Source organism: Furipterus horrens, unplaced genomic scaffold (genome assembly GCF_987537825.1).
Source record: "Furipterus horrens unplaced genomic scaffold, mFurHor1.1.pri manual_scaffold_5, whole genome shotgun sequence".
Classification (NCBI taxonomy): Eukaryota; Metazoa; Chordata; class Mammalia; order Chiroptera; family Furipteridae; genus Furipterus; species Furipterus horrens.
In genome coordinates, this window is record NW_028327175.1 from 125,948,966 (window position 1) to 125,975,793 (window position 26,828).

Genomic DNA, 26,828 nt, shown 5'->3' on the forward strand with positions numbered 1-26,828 from the left:
CAAGTCACAGCTGTGGCCACAGTTTTTCAAACTGCAGAGCGAAATTCTTTAGTTTTATAACATGAAGAAACGGTGCAATACTTTCACTTATAGTCCTAAGTCAGCATCATAACGTGATCTCAAACTCCATGACACCACAGTAAGGTAGGCGGACATCAAGGCATAGTAGAGCGCGCACACCTTAAGAACATCCTTGAGTAAACATTACACCGGAACAGCTGCCCCCCCCATATTGCCGATTAGATGGAGAGAACATCATTCAGTGCAAAGGTAAAAGCTCATACATCATCAGCCCAAACAATGTTTTTTTGGGGGGTGGGGGGTGGGAGGGGGAGGTGAGGACAGGAAAAAAAAAGAACCCAAAGGCTAAACATGATGAATACGCACAAGTGAGCTCACTACGCGGGTCAACACGTATGGCGCCAGTGGGAGTGTAACTAGAGACACCTTCACATTATAATATTGGCCTGCATGATTCAAGTATTCAAACTGATATGTTTCGGGGAAAACAAAGTGGAAAATGTGCAGAGAAGAGCTGTTCCCACAGGTGGCCCCGGCTGCAGGCGGCGAGCTCAACTTAGTGCCCCTTTCCTTCGTATCTTGAGGTCACGGTTGCAAGTCTACATCTACCTGTCATATGGACTCTCCAGCCCCACCCAGGTGGTCAACAGAAAGAAAAGCATTAATGGGGGATGGGCTGCTCATTCCACGGGAGTCACTGCTGCTTGGAGGACCCCACAGGCTTGTGGAATAGTGTGGGGTCCCCCAGAGGGAAGTGCCATGAAGGTCTCCACAGTTAGTTCCCGCCAGCCCAGCACCATTCCAGTGATTGAGATCAGTCCGGCTGGAGAACGAGTGGGAACAGTCGAGGGAGCCCAGCCGGCTCTGGCTGGACCCGAGGGACTGCCAGCCGGGAGAAGGGGTCAGAGACTGACTTTGTGCAAAGAAACGACTGATCTCCTCTTCACTGGCAAACTCAGCAAGAATAGTAGTGTTCCCCAATACACACCTGGGGAGAGAAGTGGGCATGGTGAAGACTCAGCAACCTGAGGATCTGATTCAAAAGTGAAGGTAATACTAAAGTATCCAGGGCACACCAGGTACTCAGCATGTCCTCCTGACCTCCCCTCTGTGAGAACATGCCTGAAGAACACCCCACTCCCCACCCCATGCAACTGTGCCTTCCACAGCCTTTCTGTCCCCTCCGGGCAACGTAAGGGATTTCTTAGGGCCACCTGATCAGGGTGATGCTTCCCCTTATGAGTACCAAGCATGGAAGCCAAGGAACAGTGAAGCCACAGCTGTGAGGAAGTGCCCTCACTAGGGGGCCATGCTGCCTGGAGGTGGTGCTCTCCTACGGAAGTTCTCATCAGGTGTCACACACGGAACAGCTAACTTACATGTGCAGAGACTTCTGTGCCTTCACTACCTCTTCTTTTGAACTGTAACGGACCAAAGCATTTCCATGTGGGAGGTTCAGGTGGAATGTTATTAGTGGGCCATGTTGCATGCACAGGGTGCGCAGAGTTGAGCCATCAATCTAGGACAAAGTGGGGAGCGGCCAGTTAGCTGTGCTGCCATGAGGACCACCCAAGGAGATCGTCCCAGGATGGGACTCTCGCCCTCTTTCTCTTGCCCAAGGTTCTTCACGCCTGATGCCACTTTTCACTGGGACTCACTATGACGGGGTACAGTGCCCCCCTCCCCACCTCCACTGGTCCCAGAGCCATACCTCTGTGGCCTCTAGACTCCGGGACATTCCCCAGATCCCCAATTCCTTAGTTAGCCATTGCCCCTGCTGTTGCTTCAAGTCTTCTCTCTTCCCTGCCCTGAGGACAGGATTCATCAAGGCACTGCTCCCTGGGAGAGGAGGGGTGGGTTCTTAACATCCAGCCTCCAGAAGGGGCGGTCCAGGGACTGAGAAAATGTTCTACCTGGAAAGGGCAGCCCAGGGCTTCTCAAAGTGTAATACGAGGGCTGCCTGCACCAAATTTATCTGAATGCCCTTGTGAAAACACAGAGCCCCAATCCTAGCCCACATCCACTACACCAGAGTTTGATCAGGGGATCTATGTTTCTGGAAGGCTCCCACACACGTTATACAGGGTAAGAATGGCTGGACCAGACCACACCCTGCCTGAGGACCTGAAGACTGTCCTCTGCCATCTCCTCTGCCCAGCCTTGACTGCTACTTAGCACCAGTTAAGTAGGCCTGGGCAGCCCTCACCTCAACTCAAACAAGTCTGAAACCTTCACTCCCATGCCACCTGGTATATCTGTATAAACCAGAATACCTGGTATTATTACCTGAGGTGTAAGGTTTTTTAGAACAAGCCAGTTTGTTATTCTCCCTGAGCTGCTCTCGCCCCAGCTGGACCCTAAACAAGGAAGAAAAAGGTCAAGTCAGTTTTCAGAGACTGTAGCCTGAAAGATGATGTAGAACAAGTATATCCCAGTCAAATTATAGGTATGTGGGAGGGTCATGGGGTGGGCTCCTGGCTAGTGATCCACAAAGAAAGATATTTCTTTGGGACCTTTTCATTTATGAAGCTAGAACTATCTCAAAACAGTACCATCTGGGGGAAGGCCTCAGTTGTGGTCCTCTCAGGTGTCATTTGATGAATTGGCATGCATGTCCCACAGGGGTGAAGCTCTGAGGGGACATAAGAGCTGGCAATTGCGCGGGCATCCACAGGAGCTTGCCACCTGGTCTTCCTGCTTTCTCTCCCCACAGCAGATCTTGAAAAAGTGACCAAGTCAGCCCCGTTTACAACTATTTAAAGGTGCCTCACATACACTTCAGTGCAGCTTATGACACAGCTCATGCCTACTCATTTCTGCCTAAACACTGCCCCCACCCCAAAACCTCTTCTAAGTCCAACAGGGAGCCCTAGCGCTTCCCAGGCTCTGTGCCTTGGCACGTGCAGTTTCCTCTGCTTTGCTTGGCTTAGGGCTTTCTGATCCCACTCAACCCTACCAACCCTGCTCAGGGTGGGGGTTCGCAGGCCACTGCTATTACATCCCCTCACTTTATACTACCCTACGTCTGGCACCCAGGTGTCTGTGGCCTGAAAAAATGACTTATAAGTAACACTCATTACATTATTTTGTAGTTAGTAGCTTAAAACAGACTCAAATATTTTCATATAATCAAAACCTCCCCCCATAGGGAACACTGTAAGTTTTATTTTAGCCAATCACCTGTCTAAAGATCAGGTTGTTTGGGGGCAGGGCATAACGAAGATAAGACTGTTTTTACTGGGAGAACTGGTAGATAGCTCTGGGGCTGCATGTGTTGGGAAGGCGGGCAGGGGCATGATACCAGTACAAGTCCAGTGCTAGGAAGTTATAGGAGTAGAGGTAGGAGAACTTGTCCCAGTTTCCTAAGACAGTCTACTACATGCCAGCTGGCCCTGTAGGATTAACAGCACCTGTCACTCTCAAATGTCTAAGTAATATATTTTATGTTAATCTGTGTCTAGGCCAAGCTTTCACCCAGAAAGGCCTCATTATTCAAGGCCCAAATGAGCTGCTCCCACCCTCCCTGTCATCACATAACAGCTTCCACTGTGTGTGACATGGTGTATTCTGAAAGCCTGCCATGAGCAAGAAGTCACTACCTATTTTAAAATGAGCAGCTGAGGAACTTCTGAAAGGAGACCCCACTCCATTCACTTACCACTGAGTGCTGTGCATCTTTAAGTAAGTGTTCTTAGGTAAACCAGGCAAAATGTAAAGTAAAACTTAAGACTCTCACAGACATATGACAATGCACTAGGAGCAGCATGTTTACTTAAGTCCTAACCCTACTTTACAGTGGGTACTGCTTAGGTCTCTGTTACACCGGACTGCTGGTGCTGGTCAGTGTTCAGCAAAAAAGTGACAAGAAACCATTTCATGTACCTCATCTTACCTGGGGTATACCTGGCATCAGAATTTCCCCATCCTCCACCTACACGAAGGGGAGAATTATCCCACGTAGACAAGGGTGGCTTCTGACCAGTGAGCCCGGGGGGCGGGCGGGATGGAGCAGTGATGTTTTTAGGTGGCAAAGGGACCTTCCACAGCTCATGGGCCAGAGAGGTGTTTGTGACTGAACCTGGAGACCATGTCAATTTGGAATCACTATTCCTGGCTACACAAAAAGGGGAAAAAAAGTTGGAGGGTGGAGATAATGCTTTTAGAAAACAGAAAATTTAAATAAAGATAACATCTACTTTTCCACTGAAACCAAATCAGCTTCCAGGCACCTCTCCCACTTCTGCACTGGACTGGCGCCCCTCTAGCTGCTGCCCTGGCTGTGGTTCCCAGAGTGGGTGGGTCTGCGGATGTTTTAGGACCATTGGGGTCCTTTAAACACGTGGACTCTGCTGAGAGACCAGCAGTTTTTGCCTCCACCCCAACCCCCACTGGTCTGCTCAGTCAGAGGCAATGAGGCTTGATTCCCCCCCCCCACCCCCCCCACCCCCGGTGCTGGGACCGTGAGCTTCGAGGTCCAATGAGGGAACAGGATTTGAGAGATGAAGTGATTTGCCCAAAGCCACACAGATGTCACCAGCCCTCCAGAGTGAGGGATCTACACCTTCAGTATGATGGATCCTCTCCTGAAGACATTCCACAGACAATTTTAGAAAGAAAATTTGACTACAAAAACTGCTTTCACATCTAGTTTTGATCAATTATACGATAAAATGATGATGAGAAAAGTCCTCAAAGGGAAACATTTTGCCGATGTGGAAGAGGTGGAAAAAAAAAAGCAGAACCACTAAAAGACATCAAAATCGCTGAGTTTAAAAATTGTTTTGAGAAGTGGGAAAAACATATCTTGACGGGTGTATTGCATCAAATGGAGAGTACTTTAAAGGTGACTGAAGTTTAAACATGTAAGAATACACATTTTTTAATACAAAACAAACAAAAAAAAACACCCCAAATCAAATTAACAAAATGAAACTCTATTAAAAACCCCTAAATCAAACCAAAGTGCCAAAGAAAAGCCAAAAGCCAAAAGGAAAGTGCTCCTTCACCTCAAAACCCCCAGACTACTCATCTGTTACATAAGTTTAAGACCTGTGAGATTCTTCTTAGTCCAGTGTACAAAACTTACTTTAACTGAAATCAAAACAAAGCAAAAAATACTGCTTTGAATTGCTCTGAAATAACAATTGGGGTGTCACTCAAGATTGTCACATAGGCCATTAAACAGATTTTAGAGCTTTGTTGCTTACTCATGGAAAAAAGGACTACAAAGATAGCTCCCATTCACAAAGTCATCACAGCAGGTATCACCAGGTACCTCTCTGTGCCAAAGGCACCTGGCATCTACTCTCAAATCCTGACACACATACTAAGGGTCACAGCAGTTAAGCCACTTGCTTATGGGTCCAGAGCCAGGATTCAAATGCAGGCTCATCTGGCTTTAAAAAAAAAAAATTACACAAAACAAAAACAAAACAAGAGAGCACGCATGCAGAAGCAAGGTGTGGGTGATCAGGCACACAGCAAGCACTTAACAGTGGAGCTGAAAGCTCTCAGTGAAAGCTGGTTATTTCAGCAGATAAGGAAGACGAACTACACAACCGCCCAGACTGGCCCACCTGAAGTGCTTTGTGCTGTACTGCTGAGGGGAACGTTGTAGTTGGAGGCACGAATGGATGACCAGGCACTAGTTGAAGGCAGCGTGGTGTTCAAGGATGAGGATGACCCTACGTGGGGGAAGAGCCCAATTAGTTATCCCCAGAACAAGAGACATGACATTTGAGGACAAGCAAAAGCATCCAGTAAAACTGCAACTTCACAACATGCCACAAGAAAGGGAAGAGGTATGCTCAGGGTCACAGATGGTACCCAAGACTGCACCTTCTTTCTTGCCCCCAAAACAGCATGCTGAAAGGTGGCTCACTGTTCTCACCATGGCTCAGAGAGGCACCTTCTCTTGTACTCCTGTTTTCTCACAATGGTCTGTGAGAATACGCTCCAACAGTGATTATGGCCTTGAGACACCCTTGGCTTTATCCCTCCCCTCGCTCCCCACAGGACTGGGCTGCAAAAGGATGGCTATTCTGACTGCTCACAATTCCTGTCTTTAAACCCCAATGCCTTCTTACTGGAGAGTTCACCACGGCTCCCAAGCACTACCAGTTAGCCAGGCCTTTATCCTTCTCCATCATGCCCCATATTCGGCCTCTAAAACCTTTTGCCCTGTTTTCTAGTTTAGCTCCAGACTTGACCATCATCTGTTCACTGTAACAGCTCCTAACTGATCTCCCACTGCAATCCATCTGTTCGCCACTGTCAGGTTACCCACCTTAAATGTCAATTCTTCTACTCAAAACCTTAAGTGGTTTGTTTCTCTTAATATCAAACCTGAATTCCTCTCCTGACTTTCAGAATCTTCTGACAAGAAGCCCAAGTTCCTGCGTGCACCCGAGTCTTTCATAAACTACCAGGACATGAGTGAGGGTGCCTGCTGGGCTCTATCCCCGACTCCTTTCTCCTGTGAATGTAGTGGCTTTAACTACTTCTGCATAGCTGTCTGCTAAACCCAGTCGTGTTAGAATGACGGCAATTCTTTCTTACCACCGTGATATGGCAAACACCGGCTCACCAATTATACATTTAATTTAAGATGCTAACCGGTGGACATTTTGTTTATTATAACTTATTTTAAGGGACAGATGGAAGGAAGATGTTACAGAAACAGAAAATATTCTCATTCATTTCATTCTCCTTTCTTACAGAGCATGCAAGAAATACCTGCAAATGCCTGTGGTGAAAAATAACCACATGGTAGGTAGTAGGATGATTTTATTTGATAATCCATTAAAAAGTGCATCTAGTCTACAGGGATCCTTAATATTGTATTATTTTCACTCTCTGGGACATAGAAAGCCAAACTGCTTCTCCAGATAAAGTTCTTTAATAACCAGAGTATAAACAAATAATAACAAAGTATCTCTTACAAAAAAACACCCATTTCTTAATAACCTCAATACTGCAAGTTGTTATAAAGTAGGCAACAACCCGCAGCTGCTAATACAATTACTCAAAAGCAAATTGTGTTGGTCCTCTGTTAAACGCTATTAACTTTTTAAGTTCATACGCATGTTTACCATATCAAGTGATAATAAATCTTCATCATTTAAAAAGTGGCTTAAAGTCACCCATGAGAAAACTAATAATTCCGTTCTCACTGTCATGACTTCCCTGGCTGTCAGGTGTTGTGAGGTGCTGGAGTGACTTTTGCTGCTGAAGGTTTCACACCTCCTTTGAGCCATTCTTAAACCACGCTGTCCAGAAACTGATGTGTGCCCGCCTACATACCACTGTTCCTGTCCCTGAGGTGGTCAACTTCCCGCACAGTATTAATTGAAAGATTGTTTATGACACTGCCAGGAGTGACGTAAGGGTCAGTTTCAGGGTCAATGTTTGGATAACCTTTCCATGGTTCACCAGGGCGAAATTCTGAAAATGAAAATTTAAAATTAGTTGCAGCTTAATCACCCTTTTAAAACCCATTATTAAATATGTAAAACTTTACTACTAAGGTCTGCAAGTCTCAAATATTTTGATTCATAATAAAATGAATAAGCTATTACTTATTAACAACTTGCAAGTTTTTATAATAGAAATCAATGATTTATGTTTATGGATTTTGAACAGTAACATCCTAAAGTGCTTTCTTACAAGTCACAAAGCCCCAAAGCCACAGCAACTTGAGTAGGACAATGCAGGCCATGGGAGCATCTCTGCTAATTCCTTAGCACAATTGAGACAATATCAAGGTGGTTTCATGACACAGCTGAAGAGGGACAACAAATGAAGGTTTTTATATTATCCTTCACACCAGCCCAGGGGACCAGTCCCACTTTCACTGTTGGGAGCATAAAGGCACTGGTAAGAGGACAGACTTGATGCTTGACTTTTCATTGTCCTTGCTTCACTTCGTATCATGAGCACAGTCAGTCCAATCAGATAGAACTGGGCTAAATCACTAATAAGTCATGAAGAAAGCTGTTGCATGTTACCTGGTGGCCAATTAACACTGCTAGAGCCATTGGGTGATTTGGCACGTGGCCAGCCATCTCCCACTGAACCGGGAGGACTGGCTGGTGAAGTACTGCTGTTCATGAAGTCGTAGGGAACAAACGGAGACTCTTCCAGCCTAAAACCACTTGAAATAGCACCTAAAAGGGGGAAAATGACCATGAGATGGGACCAAATATATGACCAATGTATTTCCTGTGTTCTGTGGTTGTGTGAAGAGGCAGAGAGGAAAGAAAGGTCTGCCTTCTCTTGCAGACCTTCACCACTTTGACTCTCTTATGGCTGAGATCTAATATTATCATGGTTCACTGTATTTAAAGAAAGATGTTAAGTGACCGGAATGAGTACAAAATTATTTTCAAATCATGAAAACACTTGTATGGTGGCCTAAACTGAGAACAAGCACAGTGCGCCCTTTTGTGGGACGATTCACTGAGGAGCACTGGGTTCAGGAAGAAAGGGCTGTGGTAGAGAACATCCTGAGTGACAAAGAGCAGTGCCTAGGAACCCAAGATATTGCTACACCCACAATATAATGTGCAGGTAGTAAGACAATGAAGGTCTTTCCCATCAGGACATTTACATTTCTACCCTACACTCCACCCTGCAAAACTACACAGCATTGATAAAAGATATCTGTTACTAGAATTGGTGAGAAAGCCCATAAAAACACAACTTACACTTAGAAATGATTACCTGTGTTGTGATTTATTCTCTATACCCATCACTGAGTGCATCTTAGAATGATTAATGCTTTACACAAGTGGCAAACATAGCATTTTCTCATTTGGACAGTCCAGTCACAGAAAGCTGAGTGAGATGAATGGGGTCCTTGCCCTAAATGACAGTATGTTCTAACAAAAATGTGACAGATAGTAGGGACAGAGTATAAGGAAAGGAGGGGCAGAGCTAGCATGCAAAGAAAGGGTTGGGGAGGGATTCTAGGTGGTGGGTATAGACTCCTAAGACCTGAAGAGAGAAACAGCTCAGCACACCTGAGGAACTGAAATACAATTTTGTGAACAACATGAAGGATGGGGTCCTGATTTTGAAGGGAGGGATGACCAACTATGTTCTGTTTTAAATGTTTGGAATCAAAAGCTGCAGGTATGGTGTGCATACTCAAACTGCAGACTGGCCTATTCCTAGAAGGCACCAGAATCTGCAATACTCTCCAGCAGGACTCTGCAGGATGCAGCAAGGAGGACTTTATGTCAAAGGGTTTTAAGAGAAATGATACTGCTGGGTTTATTTTGAGATCACTTTGCTGCATTGTAAAAATTGAAAGGAACGTGAATGTGGAAGCGGGGAGACATCAGTAGGCTGTGCAGACAGTAAAACACAATGGATGCCTGCACTATGCATTTGGGAAGTGAGAGGAACAGTAGTCACAGGTGGGACTGGATGTGGGAGGTGGGAGAAAGGAAGAACTCAAGAAAATCTCCTAGATCCAAACAGCCATCGACTGCTGAACGCATTAACAATAAATAGTAAAACGGAATGAAGTGCTTAGGCATGTTACAGCATGAATGAACCTTAAAAACACTATGCTAAGCCAAAATGCTTGTCACAAAGGATCAGACAGTACCTGCTGCCATTTATATAGAATAACCAGTATAGACAAATCTATTGAACACAGAAAGATGAGCTCTTACAGCTACAGCTAGGAGAGATGAAAAAGTAGAGGTGGGAGGAGTGGTAACTGAGGGTCCTTGTGGGGTCAAGAAAATGTTCGGAAATTGATTGTGGTGACAGATACATAAATCTGAGAATATATTAAGAGCCACTGAATCATACTTTAAACGAAGTTGTATTATATGTAAATTATCTCAATAAACTTTTATTAAAAAGAGAATGCCTCTAAGTTTCTAGCTTCAATAATAACTTAATGGAAGGAGATACAATTTATTGAAATGGGAGAAGTGAGGGCGAAAAAGAAGAACTAAGTATCTGGTCCACTCACGTAGAATTTAAAATAGGTAGGGAAAAGCCCTGGTTCGCGGAGGACTCAAGCCCACTCTAGCTTGAGCTTCTGGTAAAAGACAACAGAGCCCTGAAGGCTGTTTTAGCCTTGTTCACTTGTGACACCGGTTCTCCTGGAGGCAGGTTACAACATCCAAACTTTTGTTATCAGTCACTCAGAGATGACAGAGCAGGACCACTACGGGCCCTCATGCCCCTAACCAGTGGATATTTACCTACCCCTGACCTGATGTAGTCATTCCACCAACTCCCTTTCCTCTCTTCTCTGGCTTCCTCATCTGGCTAACTTTCATTTGAGTAAACCACATTTCTTGAGTAAACGACGTTTCTTTTGTAAGCAGAATTAAAACCACTTGGGAGTGAAGTGGGATAGAAATAAAAGTAGCAGGTGCAAGTAATACAGTAATTAAGCATAGTTGCCAAATTTCAAGTAATCAATTTTTATGTAGGAACCCGAGATAATAACAGTATTCTGCCCCCCCCTTTTTAGTAATAAACAATCTCTATTTATTAGAACTTCATTTTATTAAAAAAGAAAACAGGCCTGGCATAAAAAGTAACTACAGGCCCTGGCCAGGTAGCTCCACTGGTTAGAACATTGTCCTGATACGCCAAGGTTGCAGGTTTAATCCCTGATCAGGGCACATATAAGAATTAACCAATGAATGCATAACTAAGTGGAACAACAAAACCCATGTCTTGGTACTGGGAGACTTCCGACCAAGATGGAGGCTTAGACTGACGCTCTGTCTCCCTCCACAACTAAGAAGGACTACAACTACCACAAAACCAGAAATGACCAGAAGTTCCAGAAAATAAAGCTACATGGAAGTCCAGCATACGAAGTTATAAACAAGTGGTGCTTGTCCAAATGGGTAGGAGGGGCAAAGCCAGGGTGGAGAGACCAAGCTGTGCTGGCAGTGGCAGAATAGCGACGAGTGGCAGGACTGCAATAAGCACAGACACCCGTATTTAAGGGGAGGCGAGAATCACCTGGGGAGCACCCCCGGCTGCAGTCCAGACCCATCAGCTCACGATTCCAATGCCGGGGAAGGCAGACCCCCATTGCCTCTGACTGTGAGGCCCAGAGGGCGTGGGGACGGAGGAGAAGGCTCCCAGACTCTCAGCGGAGAGTAACGGCAGGAATCCATTTTGGACCCCCGCCCCCACACAAAGCACCACAGCGGGGTGAGAAAGGTCACCTGGTAGTGACAAGTGTGCAGGGCTCTGCCCCCGATAGTGTAGGAGGTGTGACAGTCCCGCCCAAGAAGGAAAAGATAAATGAAAACGGTCACGATGGCAGGAATCATGATTGAAATACCAATCACGCAGCTGACCAATAAGCAACACGTGAATTAACCGATGACCAAATAGATAATCTTTCTGAGGCTCCATTCAGAGCTACAGTCATAAGGCAGCTTACAGAATTAATAAAAGATATTGAACAAGATGGGGAAGGAATGAAGGCTAGTCCTGCTGAAATGAATGAGAACACATATGAGACAAGTGATGAGGAAACGAAAACCAGGAATCAAATCAACAAATCGGAACATAGGGAAGGAACAAACAGTCGACCAGTGCAGAAAGAGGAAACAAAAAGGGAGGAATATGAGGAGAGGGTCAGAAACCTCTGGGACAGGTATAAGCGAACGATCACCTGAATTATAGGATTGCCAGAAGGTGAAGAAGAACTAGAAATTGAAAAATTATGTGAAAAGATAATGAAGCAGAGCTTCCCTAACTTGGGGAAGGAAATAGACTTGCAGGTCCAGGAAACACAGAGAGTTCCAGAAAAACTGGACCCAGGGAGAACCACTCTAAGACACATTATAATCAAAATATCAAAAATTAAGGATAAAGAGAGAATCTTAAAAGCAGCGAGAGAAGAAAAGAATCATGTACAAAGGAGTCCCAATTAGACTATGAGTGATTTCTCAAAGGAGACCCTGCAGGTAAGAAGGGACTGGCAAGAAATATTCAAAGTAATGAAGATCAAAAACCTACAGCCATGATTCCTCTATCCAGTGAAGTTGTCCTTCAGAATAGAAGGGCAGAGAAAGTGCTTCCAGGACAAAGTAAAACTGAAGGAGTTCATTAGATCCAAATGACTGTTATGTGACATGTTAAAGGGACTTGTTTAGAAGAAGGAGGATCAAAACTATGAACACTGAAGTGAAGACTGTATCACAACAACCAACAACAGAAGCTAGGAAACTAAAACAAAGGCAAACTAAGTAGGCAGCGAGAGTGGAAAAAGAATTATAGGTATGGGGAATATATTGGGGGGAAGTCATCAGGGAAGGGGAAGGGTGAAAAGGGAGGGAGATGATACAGGAATTAAGAAGTATAGTAGGAGGGAATGGAGTAGACAGGAAGATGTTGAGAAGAACTCTATGCACAACCAATGGGCATGGACTAAGGGGGGGACGACTAAGGGGGGAGGGTCAACTGGAGAAGGGGGTCACTGGGTGGAGGGGAGCAGAAGGAAAAGAAATTGGAACAACTGTAACAGCATAATCAATAAAACATATTTAAATAAATAAATAATCCCTCCAAAAAAACAAAACACCATGTCTCTCCCCACCTGCCCTTTTATGTTCTCAAATCAATAAAAAAAAAAAAATTAATAAAGCAATCACAGTCCAACTATATTCTACTGCTGACTGAATGAAATGTAAAATGTATGCAGTAGGTTTAGCTTAAGGAAACAGTTGTGTTAGAGGCAGGCAGGCATCTCCTGAGGTAACAGTGAAGCCAAGAACAAGAATGAAGACTGCCCCAGGTAAGTGTACTGAGCACTTGAGAATATAGCCGATGTTGGAACAACATGAGTTTGAATCATGTGGGTCTACGTATATGGGGATATTTTTCAAATAAATACTGTAAAATGCATTTTCTCTTCCTTATGATTAGTAATATTTTTTCTCTAGCTTACTTTATTGTAAGAATACAGATATAATATACGTGTTAATCAACCATTATCTGTAAGGCAGCCTATCAATAAATTTCAGAGGAGTCAAAAGTTATACATGGACTTTCAACTGCACAGTGGCAAGGGGGTGGGGTTGGTGCCTCACCCCCGTGTTGTTCAAGGGTCAACAGTAGATGATATACATTACATTTACAACAGTTAAAGGGATTATTCCATTTTTACAAAGAAGCTGAGGTTCATATATGCAAAACAGACATGGAAAACTTATTTTAGCCCTAGAAGACAGAAAACTGTATGGTAGAAACATTTTCTGGGTCTCCATGTCCTATTTCCCTAGACATTGCTTTTCAGGTTTCTTCAGTACCTCTAGTTCTTTTCTCTCTATGCTCCCTCCTTCTGGGCAACCTTATCCATGGCCATGACCTCAATATCCTGATGAACACCAAATCTTATTTTAGCCCAGATTTTCCTTCTGAGTAGTAGGCCTCTATCTCTAATTTCTTACTGGGCTTTTCCACACTGAGCTCTCCCCCTGAACACCACACTCAATAAGTCTAACATCAATTCATTATCTGTCACACCAGGCCTGCTTTCCTTTCTGCATTTACTCTGCCATTAATTGCATTACCATCCACTCATCCTCTCATCCAGCAAATGTTCCCTGAGTGCTGAACTGTGCTCAATGGGGCTGCAGAATAAGCAAAGCCTGGGCATGCCCCTCCAGGAGTTAATGGCCTGTGAACGAGACAGACCTAAATGAATACATACAAGATAAGAGATATATAAAGAGCATGGAGCCTGGAGAATACTTCCCGGAAATGATTTTTGAACTAAGTCTTAAAAGATATAGGAGTTACACTGAAGGGAGTTGGAGGCATAAGAGGCACATTACAGACACGTTAACATTTGCAGTTCAGTTAGTCTGAATTCCAGCACTTTCTTCGATGCACTCCCCTGTGCCCACCACCCCCTTCCTCTCACTTACACTTCTTTAAGTCTTACATGCCTCTAAATAGCAAGCCACCCTTTTCATGTTTAAAATAATCAGTGACATAAAAGTTCTCCATTATTTGTTTTATACCTACTATTCCAGCTTCATCTTCCTTCTTTCTTTCACTGATGAAATTTCATCTCTAGATATGCCCACACAGAACACTTACCATGCTGCCCTGTCTTTGACCTTTTCATGTGCTATACTCTATTTATTGTCTTCTCTCTACTCATTCATTTGGTGAACTCAAAGGCTCTGCTCACGATTGCTCACAATATGCCTCTCTAAGCCTCTGAAGACCCGCCACACCTGTGGTTGTTATTCCCAACTTAATCCTCCAGTGGGTTTCACATTATTATACTACATGTATCGAAATTTTTACTTGCTTACATAGACTCAATTGTGCATTCCAGGTACTTAGACAGTCCTGGGAAAGCAGAAAATACTCCATTAACATTGCCTAGATGAATGGATAATATTAAATAAAAGGAAAATGACATTTCAAAACACAACTGAAGAAAATATTGAATCTGTGATTTACACATATCAACAAAATATATAAAGAAAACGTATCGATATATAAAAAACTGATAGAAATCAAATTGTGGTGACTGTTTTTAATACCCCACATCAGATTAAATTGTATAAATGTGAACAAGTAGAACGTTAGAACAATGAAGCCAATTGCAAACACCTACAAGACCATCAAAAAGGAAATTAAAAAAAAAAGTATAATCTGATTTCTATTTTGTACAATAACATAAGAAAGTTTAATTTTGCTTTTTTTGTTTTTAACTAAGATTTACTAATGAAGCATTTTTAAAAACGAGGAAAGGTTCTAAGAGATTTCAGCTTTTAAAAAATATATATTTACTATAAAGGCCTAAATTTAGTATTCCACAGGTTTGTTTTTAAGAAAGAATGTATTTTATACCATGTTTGCTGGAGTTCTGATCCAAAGATGTGTTCACAGAAATGCTGTCCACTGTAGTCCACTTCCTTAGTCTTGACTGTGGCTCTTTAATACTGTTCATGTCCATATTTACATTCAAGTTTGAGTTCAAGCCTTAAAAATAACATAACAATTTTTAAAAACTTTATAAAATATAGCATATTCTTCTTCTGCTATAACTTCTACTTCCTAGAAAAATATATGTAATAATTTAACATTTTCAATCCTGCCTAAGTCCCTTAATAAATGTGGCCCAGCCAAATGATGACAAGATATCTGGGACTCCCATCCAAGGTCATGCAGAAACAGGATGGGGAAAGAGTCACAGCTGGGTTACCAAAAAGCAACATACAGAAATCCCAAGTAGCTATTCTGACAGTCAATACAATATTTTCAAACCACAAAACTGTTACTATTCTAAAACTGCTTTAACTGTGGGAAACTATTTCTCTATATAATTTTGATTTTTAAATTCCTTGGCAAAATAAGAGAAAAAAATTTAAGAAGGCTAAATATTAAGGCTTATAAATTTATCTCTAATAAGACATATCTCTTTAGCTACTTCCCAAGAGTACCAAGCAAGAATTATTATCTATGATCACTTCCAGCTCTTATCTTTTGCTTGCAAACTGAACAATTTTCAACTGACTGATGATCAGCTAAAGACTGTCATTCAAAAATAAAACTGTCCTGCTCTAACAATTGTGCCTCAGGGTCAGATCCACATAACCTAAGGTGCAATTTACTCCAACTCTGAAGATGACAAGTCAGACTTATTCTCATGGAACAAGGATAAAGATTTCTATCTTCAGTACTGTGGTCAGAAAACTGACCCATTACTCCAGAGTTTCTTAAAATGTGATCCAGGGAAAATCAATACCAGAATCATTTGAGATGCTTATTAAAAATAAAGCCAGAATCTTGTAAAATTTCAAAACACATGGTTTTAAATACTTCCATCTGAGAGTCCCTGGGATATTAAGTCAGTGAGACTTAAGAACTTTAATAATACAAACTCTCTAATATCATACCTATTTTTTTAAAAATGTTTATTGACTAGAGAAAGAGGAAGGGGAAGAGAAAGAGAAACATCAGTGTGAGACAGAAACACTGATTGGTGGCTCCCATACATGTCCCAACTGGGGATCGAACTTACAACGTAGGTATGTGCCCTGACTGGGAATCGAACCCCCAACCTTTTTGGTGTACCAGATGAAGCTCTGACCAACTGAACCACACCACCCAGGGCTCATACCTACTTTTGAAGAGATCAATTACAGTTGCTGCTCTTTGGACCCATCAATTAGACCCAAGAGTTGGCAAATTCCTTTAATGATTCAGAGAGTAAATATCTCAGGCTCAGCAGGCCACAAGGTCTCCATGTTTCTATTGTGACTCTGTTTTTATAGCACAAAAGTAGCCATAGAAGATACATTAACAAAAGAGCATGTGTAGCCCTGGCTGGTGAGGCTCAGTTGATTGGAGTGTCATCCTGTTGTGGGTTCAATTCCCAGTCAGGGCACAAGCCTGGGTTGTGAATTTGATCCCCAGTCCAGGTGTGTACGATTCCGTCTGGGCACGTACGGGAGGCAACTGAACAATGGTTCTCTCTCATATTGATGTTTTTCTCTCTCCCTTCCTCTCTCTAAAAGCAGTGAAAAAAACGACGTAGGGTGAAAATTAAAAAAAAGAGCATGGCTGTTATTCTAATAAAACTTTATTTACAAAATGAGGCAAGTGGCCAAATTCAGGAAACAGGCTATAGTTTTCCAATGGCTGATTTAGAGAACCATACTGGTGTTTGCATAGGTTAAGCAGCAGACTTATTTTGATCAGGAAAAAGAAGCTCTCGCTATAAAGCCTTCCTGGACAGGAAATGCATATACAGAAAGTTATCTCCTAATTGGCTCAATATATCTGTCAAATACGCAATCAAACTGTGAATTATTTCTCTTAATTGGTGAGACCAAAACCTCTCAATGTCCTTGGGTATTGTTCTGCTACCATTACATATACTGTTTGTTAGCTCTGCAAGCACCTGGTCACTGCCAAATGGCTTCTACAATATTCACCTGCAGGGGTAACTAACAAGGAAACTGCTTCTGGGACTGTAAAGAGACAGCTAAAGTCCCAAGGGCTCAAAGTGCAATTTAGGGTCCAAGAAATATTGTAAGGGAAAAGGGAAAGAAAAAGCAAAATGAACAGGATGTGAACAAACAAGGTCAGATAGAATCAAAGGGACCCAAATAAAATTCTGTAGACATAAGGAAAAAAGCAGAAAGCTATAGCAAATGTGATAAAAGGGAATCCCTTCTCTCACCCCTATTTTCTACATTTATTCAAGTAATTATTTATAAATATTTAGACAGTAATCAAATTTTCACAGTCTGAAAACTACAATGTTACCATTCTAAGTTGTTTTGCCAAAGCAGCACTGCTCAAAATCTATCTGTTGTGCTGCTTTTAAATAATAGTAACTTTGGCCTACCCCTTCATACCCTGTTATTAAGATAGCTGAATCTTAAACAGAAATATTTTCACTTTAACCTACTTCAAATACGAGTCTGGGAATTTTAAAATAGTGTGGTTTTCTTGAATGGAGAGCATGAAGCATGTTTCCTGAAGCATGAAGACAGGTTAAACCTAGAAGAGGGAACAGCTAAAGCACATGTGTGGCTTTCACAAGGGAACAGAGACGTAAAAGGATTTAAGCTTGTGAGACCCATGCATCAGCTGAGCGACTGACCAACGAGATACCCACCTATAGGAAAGTTGCTGAAAGCATTTATTGGTGATGGCCCTTTTTGCAGCTCAGGTGTAGTGTGGGGCATGACATTTTCAAGGAAAGATTTCATGGCTGGCTGATGGAGTGACTGCTGCTGAGATGGCGGCGCTTGCTGCTTCACCAACAGGTTTGGATCAAGTTGACGAGACTGTTGCATCATTTGCTGCTGCACACTAAGAGGCCGACCCTTAAAATGACAAAACAATTGGGAAAAATTATGGAGAAGCGTCTTTCCAGATACCCACATATTCTTCATTTTTTCATTCCCTTTCCTCTCCTCAGGAAGGTGAGCAGTCACCATGTACCACCAGCTGGTATAACTCTAGGCAAACAGGACTTAATAAACAACATATTTCATTATGTTTTGATAAAGGCACTTTGAGTCTTGTTACAAGGGAAGCGACATGAGTTTCAGCACAGCAAGGGGAAGGCTCTGTTGTCCTACCTGCTGGTCTTGCTGCCGGTTTCCAGAAGGCACGCTTCTCTGACTTTGCGTCCTTTGCTGCTGTGCTAACAACCGCTGCAGGGAAGATTGCAGAGATGTTGTCAGTATCATGCTACTGCAGATCAGCAATCTAAAGAGTGACTGTGGTAGGTCAGCCTTCAGCCAGTCTGCTGAATTCAGGCTTCCATTCAATCTAAACTTCCACTTCATCAGGGAAATTATTCCTGATCATCCTCCCCTCAACACCACCCTATACTCAGCTGGATTGGCTCTCATAGCCTCCTGCCCTCTGGGTTCACCATCTTCTTCAATGACAAGACTGGGAGCTTCATGAGGACCATGACTGCAATACTTCCTGTACAGCCCAGCACACCAGTGGACACGTATACTGAGTAAGAGGTTATTAGTCTACTTACCTGTAACTGGGAGATCTGAGAAAGCTGGTTTAGTTGGGATAGCTGGTTCAGCATGGCTACCTGTTGAGGGCCAAAGAGCGGATTCAGGCCACCGTTGTTTGGTGCATACTTCAGCAATGAAACTGGAACCTTAGGATCACAATGGTAAGTTAATAATTTAACAAAATAACTCAAAATACTGTGTATTTTAAATTATCAATAGATCAATTAAATTTGTGGAGCATTATTTGGGGGGTTATGTACCTTCTGTTTGCTTTACTAATTTATTGTTCACATATGCTTTCATGAGTTAAAGATGACAGAGATGAATCTTAAATCAGCAAATGTACTTTGCTATTGTCTTCCTCAAGATGTTTTATGAAAGGTAACGGTAAATTTTAAATTACCTTTGATTCATTTTCTTCACACTCCCCTATGTCCTTTTGTAATAACAGCTAATTCTGAATTAGCTGTATTTCAAAGATGCCAATAAAAATTACGATGACTAACAAGTCATCTCATTCAAATGTAAAATTATTCATGGTTCTTTTCAGGTAAATAGAAGGGAATATCATGAAAGTTTATTAACCTGAGGGGAGATTAATGGAGGAGGCACTTGAGCGCGGAGGTTAGGCTGAGATGAACTGAGAGGTTGTGCTGGAGGCTGCTGCAGGCCCCGGGGTTGTGCTGCTGTGTTTCCAACACCAAAAATACTGGGATTGCCATTCTACAAAAACCAACAGCCAGGTGTTTTTCAGGGACTACCAGCTCATTACCATTATCATAATACTGATTTAAACACAGTAACTACACATAAGAGAGAGCTTATTGCTTCTATAAATCATTCAACAGAGCCTAAAACACACACATGGACTTACCTGTCTAACAGAATTCAAGTTTTGCATACCCAGCCCTGCTATGGAGCCGAGGGCCTGGTTAGGTAGTGCACTATTTGAAGGGGGTAGCTTCATGCTCTGACTGGACATAAACTGCAAGTTTTGGGATTCATCTGCTACAATGCCATCCTGATTGGACAGACAGAAAGATGTGCAACACCAGCCAAGCAAACAAGTGGAAGGGAGAAATCATTGCAGGAACAGGAGAGAAGTCACATGACATTCCAGCATCAACAGGAAACAGGCAGAAAACAGAAGAGATCAGATTAGTGTTAATTCTAGAGTACATAAAAAGAACCAAATATATTTTATGGGATTAAGAAGAAAATATAAATTCAATCCCTATGATAAACTTAACACACAGAAAGGACAATGAATTACAAATCCAGTAAGAGGGCTTGGCAGTGGTTTATATTATATTAAATGTTCTAAAACAGTAATGAGAAAATTTTGCTATTAAGTGTATTGGTTTATTAGCCACAGAGGTAAAACAAACAAACAACTTACCTTATCAAAATAAGGACTGCGCTCCATGGAAGACTCTTTGGAAATCTGAGGCCGAGAACCAGGGCCTTTCCCGACCGTTCGATTATAATCACCGATATTTAGGCTATGTTTATCTATGTCCATTCGTTTGTCTTGTAATATTCCTAACAAATGCAGGAAACTGTCATCAAGTAGGAAGACAATTAACCTGTTTGGTTTCAGATAAATTTGCAGTGGAAATCAAACTACTACCCTCCCAGACTGAATTGACCTCTGCTGTGATAAGGACATGAGAAATGCACTTGCCTTTAGTTCATCTTGCATTCCTCACAACGAAAGCTGGGTTTAGCAAATACTGTTATTTTACTCAACCAATGAACTTGAAAATAGACCACTAAAGAGGAGGTTAAGACATTTCTGGTCATCTCATCTATATCTGGTTAATTTTATAACATAGTTCCTAGTAACCAGTAACAGCAGTAGTAGCACAGCCTACTGCTGCCTAGTAAGTGCTCACTACATGCCAGGCACCCCTCCATGTGCTTCATGCCTTCCAGTCCAGTGCCTGCAACTCCTACTACTGACCCTGCCAGCACAAACAGAGGCTGGAGGCCAAACAGGCCTTGCTCTGTCCATTAATCTCCTCATTCTGATTTCTCTGCAACAAATATGATCTCCTTTCATGGAAATCCCCATCCTGCAAAAATCACCTTTGTTTGAAACACCCTACTTCAACTAATCTTTTAAACATGAACAGTGCTCTCTGCCTCCAGGACCTTACCACACGCCCATCCTGGTTTCTTTCCTCTCTCTACAGCTGGGCCTACTTCCTTGTGTTTCTTCAATGCTGGGATATACCAAGGCTGATTCAATCAAAACAGAGACACTGAGTATACTCTCTCTCTAAAAATGTGCTTCCCTTAGACTTCTTTGCTACCAAGGTGTTGGCAGCCACTCCCATTCACGTGCTTGTCAAGTACAAACGTTGCTTTGACTTTACTCCTGAGCTCAGTCCCACATCTTTAACTGCCTGCTAATAAGCACAGCCATTTGAATGTATCACTGTCACTATCACAGGTGACACCAAGCACCTTTCCCCACAGGACCTGATCTTCCTTCACAAGACCTGAGAGTAGCATCTTTCTTCTAGTCATATAGACTTTGAAATCTCTTTCTCCATCTCCCAGGCCCTCCTTCTCCATATTTTCCATTCTCTAATTTCATCCGTCATTTTGTGGCAATTGCTGTCCTTTGAGATGTCTGTTACTACCACCACCACCACCATAATACTTCCTACCCTCATTCCAGGCAAGTGGAAAAGAAAATCTTAGAATAGGTTCATTTTAGAAATGTGGTTGGTTTCCTGAAGTACTTTATATATATTTTTTCTTTGCCAGGGTGACATGAATCTCTGTCAGTAGAGGGTGCAGGAGAGACACTGTAGGAAGAAAGGTCGTCTACTGGTTCCAGAGCTCTCTCCTACAGCACAGGCAGTCTTCTCGGCCCCTGATTCCTGCCATGCTCGCTCACCGCTGGCTAGCAGCTCCCACCAGCAGCCCCAGGTGGTTATGTAGCAGAATGCCTCCAGTGAGATACCTCTCCTAGAAGGTGGGCTTTCCATAATCCAACAGGGAGGGCACCTCAGTGACTTTTCTGTCATGCACTGAGCCAAAGCCATGTCCAAGAGTCTAGATATCACAGTCCTGAGGTGAGGCAGAGTAGGGGCAGGGACTCTCCTTGGGGATGCTAACACAGACCTAAATAAAGTTAGTGACTTCATATATTCTGTAGAGTATTCACATATTCTTTCTCTTTACCTCTTAATGGCCAAACCATTATTACTCTTAATACTATTCAATAATTCTTAATACATTTTTAAACATCCTCACCCAAGGATATGTTTATTGATTTCAGAGAGACAGGAAGGAAAGAGGGAGACAGAAAAGAAGAAGAAGGAAGAAGGAAAGAAGAAGAAGAAGGGAGTGAGGGAGGGAGAGAAGGAGAGAGAGAAAGAAAGACTGATTGGCTGCTTCCTATATATATGCGCCCCAACCCAGGATCAAACCAATAGCCTGGGCATGTGTCCTGACCAGGAATCAAACCTGTAACCTTCTGGTGTATAGGATGATGCTCTCACCAACTAAGCCACCAGGTCAGGGCTCTAATACTAATTCTTTATATTTATATTAAACTTTCCCTGTTCAAATTACTCTGTAGTTTCTCTCTCTGGCCTAGACTCAGATTTAATACAACCATTGCTAAACTGCCCAGGCAAGAACACAGGGGATAACCTTTTAACAAATCCACTCCCTCACATTCCACAACAAATTGGCTCAAGTTTTGTTGATTCTAATTGCCACATCTCCACTGAATTAGATTTTTTACACCTACCGTCTTAATTTGGAGCTTAGAAAGTTCTCACTGGTTACTGCAACAAATCTCTAACTGGTTTTGCTATGTTCAGTATCTTTCTGTCTGTCCTCTGCTGCCAATGTTTTCTGTCCAAAGATACCTTCAATCTACAGCCAAGATTATTTTCTAAAACAAATCCAAATAATGCCATTCTCCTGCTTAAAACTCTTTAATTCCATGCTTCAGACTACTGTTACCACTACCTTAGTTTTGCAGTGATTCACACTTCAAAGGCACATCAATTCTGCAATGGGAACCTAAGTTTCCTCTCTCATGCCCTAGGTGAGTGCTCTTTTAGTAGAATTATGTCACAGACATGTCTGTCCATCAAGGATGAGTACAAACTCAAACTGATTTAAGTTTTTCTTACCTCCAGGAAGGTCCACCTTATTGCTCTGCACATTTTCTTCTGGTGAATCTCTCTGAAGTTAAGGAAAAGTAGCATGTTAGCAGACCTTAATTTATCAATGAAAATAAATAAAACATCAATATTTTACTTTATTCATTATCTGTAAAATTCAAGTGAATCATAAAGCCATATTTTTCACTAATAAAATTCTTTTTAAATAAAATATGTGGTCACAGTTCTTTAGCTCAAACTATAAAAACAAAGGCTTTGTGGCCAATTTTACTCTAACTTGAAAACAAAAAAATGAAATTAAGGTAAATTTATGAAGCGCCATTAAAAGAGGAGGCTGTTAGGAAAACACTTACCGAAAAACTAATACTTGAAAACTGTTTAACAAATGGATTTATCCACGCTTCTTCTTGTTTGTTTCCACCCTTCATCATTCCCTTCATAAAATAAAAGAGTAGAAAGATGCCATAGCTATTTCTATTTATCTGGGTATAGTGATAGATTAATAAACTTCAAGACAATTCCCAACTCTCTTTTTTAGCCAATTCTCTTCCAATCAATTCTTAACAGAGTTGTTAACAATTTAAAATCAACTTATTTGGCTTTCAACTTCCTTTGCTTCAGTCCTCTGGTATAGCTGTAATGTACAGAAAAATCTCTAAAGGCAAGCAGTCAGAAGGAAAAGACAGAAGCAAAGGGCTTCAGTGATCCATAAAAAAGAGAACTATTTATGAGTTCAATTTACAAATGGACAGTGTTCTGAAGGAAAATTATACTTTGGATTTGTGGAACTCTCCAACCAAACCAAACCAAAGTTAAAACAGTCATTAGGTTTCCAGGTTAGTCCAAAGAATTTAACTTAATTTAATTATGCTATGCGCCCTACACTGAAAAAACACCACGTTTCCATATGGTATTTTAAAATTTCAGTTTGTGTTGCCAAGAACCCACTATCCCCAGCAACAACTAAAGCTGGGGTTCTTTCTACTTGGTGTTGGCTTTCTGATGGTGGTTGGGGTTTGGGCTGTACAGAATCTACATTGAAACATGTGTTGACAGAATGAATGCTCCATGATTAGCAGGGTGGTACACAGGGAGGCTAAAAGCCACAGAGACCAATGTGCCCCCACTTATGTGAAGCTCACAGGACCATTCTCTCAGTCTGCTACCTTAATTTCACTTCCCCAGTGCTACTAACTTTTCCTTCTGACTGGAACAGAACACAGCTTAATTTCCCCTCGAAAGGCAGGTCTCTGAAGCAAGCACCTAATCCTTTGTGAGGTTCTAAAGTTGTCTTTGATTCCTTTCCTCTTTTACGCCAACCCCCAGACTAACTGGTTGCCAAGGCATTCTGCCCTTCAATTACAAATGTCTCTCAAATCAGTCCCTTTCACTATGGATTCATTCTTGCTTCCCAATCCAGGCCATCCTCTCTAACCTGAGTGAATGCAGAAACTTCTCAACTTAGATCCCTAACTCTGGTCTTTCCTCTGCTTCAATACATCTTTCATTTTATCACTGGTTAACATTCTTTAAAGAAATTAACCTTAAAAATCAACTGATGTTAACTTCTATTCAGTTTCACTGGCTCCATATTTATACAAACTCAAGTTCAAATTCTTGGGCATGGTATTGAAAACCCTTTACAATCTGCACTTAATCTAACTACAGAGCCAGATCTCTCTTCTTTCCAGAAATTCTACATTTTGGTGATGTCAGGTTACTGTTTTCCTTAACACACCCAACCCCCAAGCATGTTCCAAGTTCAAGCTGACAGAGCTCACAGGGCTCCTAATGACCCAAACTGGACTCTGAGCTCCTTGATGGTGCAGCTCATATCTTAAGTGTTTTGAACCCCCAGCACCAAGCACAGTACCTGGCACACAGCAGAGGCTAAATAAATGTTTGCAGTTGCTTTCTAAAAGATTTTTACTAGTAGAAATAAAGGAGAAAGAGTAAAAAGGCTACACACCCTTTCCCTTCTCCTTTTTTTGCCACTCAGACCCTGTAAGGAAAGACAAAGTCACAAAACAGCATGGTCCAGTGGGAAGAACACAGGGTTTGGAATTGGAAGACCTAAACTTAAGTCCTTGTTCTGTCATTACTACTTATGCAACTTTGGGCAAATCACCACTTTTCCTAGTCTCAATTTCATCAGTATTGTATGTCAGTAGATTATGAAGATCAAATGATTTATGTAAAATATGGGGAAGCACTTCATAAGCTACATGGTGAGGCAACAGGCAAATTCAGCCAAATAAAAAAAATTTTTTTTTAATGAAAATGACGGGTCCTAGACTTAGAATCCCAGGATTAAAAGAGAGGGACCCTGGCATCAGCTGATTCTTAGGGTCTCTCAGAAAGGAATGGTTTTCAAACAGGGTAGGGAAGCTGTATTAGAATCACTTGGGAGACTGGGCACATATTTTGAAAAGGGTCTCCAGGAGAATAACACACCAGCATCCAACACCACCTCTAAAGAGCCAGAGCTCTAAACCCGTGGTTCTTAAGCCTGGCTCTGCAGCAGAAACATTGGACAAGAAACGTGGTTCAATTTCCAAACTACAGTAGATGTGGGATGCAGGAAGCTGTATTTTTAACAAATTCCACATGTTTCTGATGTACAGCCAGGTTTAGGAATAAGATTTGTCCATTTTAAAAGCAAAATCGAGCTTGGCTCATTCCTAGGAATTTTTGTCACAGGACCTTTGGGGATGGGACAGGGACAAAGATAACAGACAGATAAGGAGGAGGATGAATCTGGGTACAGGGGAGTTTGGGGACTCCAATGAGGAGGTGGAATGGGAGATGAACTTGGAGTGGGATGGCAAGAGTCAACATGGAGATTTGCCCTTCTCTTCTTCCTCACCACTGCAGGCACCACCCTAGGGTGAAGGGTTGTCCCAGGCAGCACTGGTGGAGGGGAGGGGGAGAGAAATCCCAAGCTGTAGCAGTGGGTTGAGAAAGGAAGTTCCTGTGGTCTTATGTCTTCCTAGGTGGCTGCCCATATAGGAGGCTATATCTAAGTTGGGGACTGCCTGAACTATACTGATTGCCATAAATGGGGAGGCAGAACATTAATTTTCTCTGGGTGAACTACCTTTGGAATTTAAAGTTTCAAGGACATTGCCCTTGAAATGTTTACCTTCGATGACATTTTCTTTGTATATGGTGGCCAATTTAAAGATGAGTTAAGATCTTGAGACGAATTACTATTCCACATTCCAATCTCCACATCCTCTTCCTCTTCCCAGCCAGTGGGGCGATTTCCAGGCAATGGCATATCATCACCACACCAGCCATCTTGCATAGATTTTGGCCCTGGTTGTGGATTTGTTATACAAAGAGAAACATGCTTTAATAAAACAATTCTTTCTGGAGGATGAGCATACATTAAAGGGGGAGGGTGCAGGAACAACCTAAAAAAACCCACTTTTATTTCCCTTCCCAAATTTGCATAGCAGGAATTTATGTTTTACACTGAGTTTCAAGTTTCATCAAACAAGAATTTATTTTTATTAAAAATTCCAAAAAATATCTTCCATGCTTTTACAAATCAGTGTTTCTAAAAATGGGACTATGGTGGGTGACATTTTTGTTTACATTCACTTAATCTGGATGGTGATGCACAGGAAAAAGAGGATAGCTGAAATTTAGAAGAGTTCATTTCAGGTATATTTTCAGAAAGTATTGCAAGTCATATGCAGAAAAGTTTCCTGAGTCTATACTCGGCCTTTGCGATTTCTATGGGGTGTTCCATACACAATCTATGACACAGTGACAACGTTCATCTGAATAATGGGGTCCTTCCTAAAGTTTGCTCATTTTCTGTATAATTTTCAGGGAATCATCTGGAACCTGAGCCAGATAGTTTGCATCTATTTCCCTGTGACTATTATATTTAGTCTCTCATGCTGGATAGCCTGAAAGCTGCTTGATTATTTCCAGATAATCTAATTTGGTAAAATATAACATAATATAATGTGGTGAAGTATATGCAAATCATTAATAGTTGCAGTTCTAAGGAAAATGAGAAAAGAGAAATTCAGAAAGATAAAAGAGCAAACCATGCTACAAAATTAAAAAGCCAAATAGTATCATCTAGTACAATGATACATCAATACCTTAACAATGACACAGACATTAT

At 42.0% G+C, this 26,828-nt stretch overlaps 1 protein-coding gene across 1 annotated transcript in view; it reads right to left on the reverse strand.

Annotated features, from left to right (window-relative positions):
- Positions 1-352: 352 nt before the first annotated feature.
- The window catches only part of TNRC6A (trinucleotide repeat containing adaptor 6A), a 106,865-nt gene continuing 80,389 nt past the window's right edge, over positions 353-26,828 (reverse strand). Inside the window, exons 9-26 of the mRNA XM_090279391.1 lie at positions 25,827-26,002; positions 24,654-24,686; positions 23,038-23,118; positions 22,694-22,745; positions 19,933-20,075; positions 19,408-19,554; positions 19,119-19,256; positions 18,551-18,679; positions 18,135-18,209; positions 17,666-17,876; positions 14,887-15,018; positions 8,028-8,186; positions 7,324-7,464; positions 5,598-5,705; positions 3,914-4,135; positions 2,308-2,378; positions 1,401-1,540; positions 353-1,009 (exon numbers count right to left, since the gene is read on the reverse strand). Of these exons, the coding sequence (XP_090135517.1) occupies positions 634-1,009; positions 1,401-1,540; positions 2,308-2,378; positions 3,914-4,135; positions 5,598-5,705; positions 7,324-7,464; positions 8,028-8,186; positions 14,887-15,018; positions 17,666-17,876; positions 18,135-18,209; positions 18,551-18,679; positions 19,119-19,256; positions 19,408-19,554; positions 19,933-20,075; positions 22,694-22,745; positions 23,038-23,118; positions 24,654-24,686; positions 25,827-26,002 (2,534 nt within the window). The 3' untranslated portion in view covers positions 353-633. The remainder of the gene's footprint in view (positions 1,010-1,400; positions 1,541-2,307; positions 2,379-3,913; positions 4,136-5,597; positions 5,706-7,323; positions 7,465-8,027; positions 8,187-14,886; positions 15,019-17,665; positions 17,877-18,134; positions 18,210-18,550; positions 18,680-19,118; positions 19,257-19,407; positions 19,555-19,932; positions 20,076-22,693; positions 22,746-23,037; positions 23,119-24,653; positions 24,687-25,826; positions 26,003-26,828) is intronic.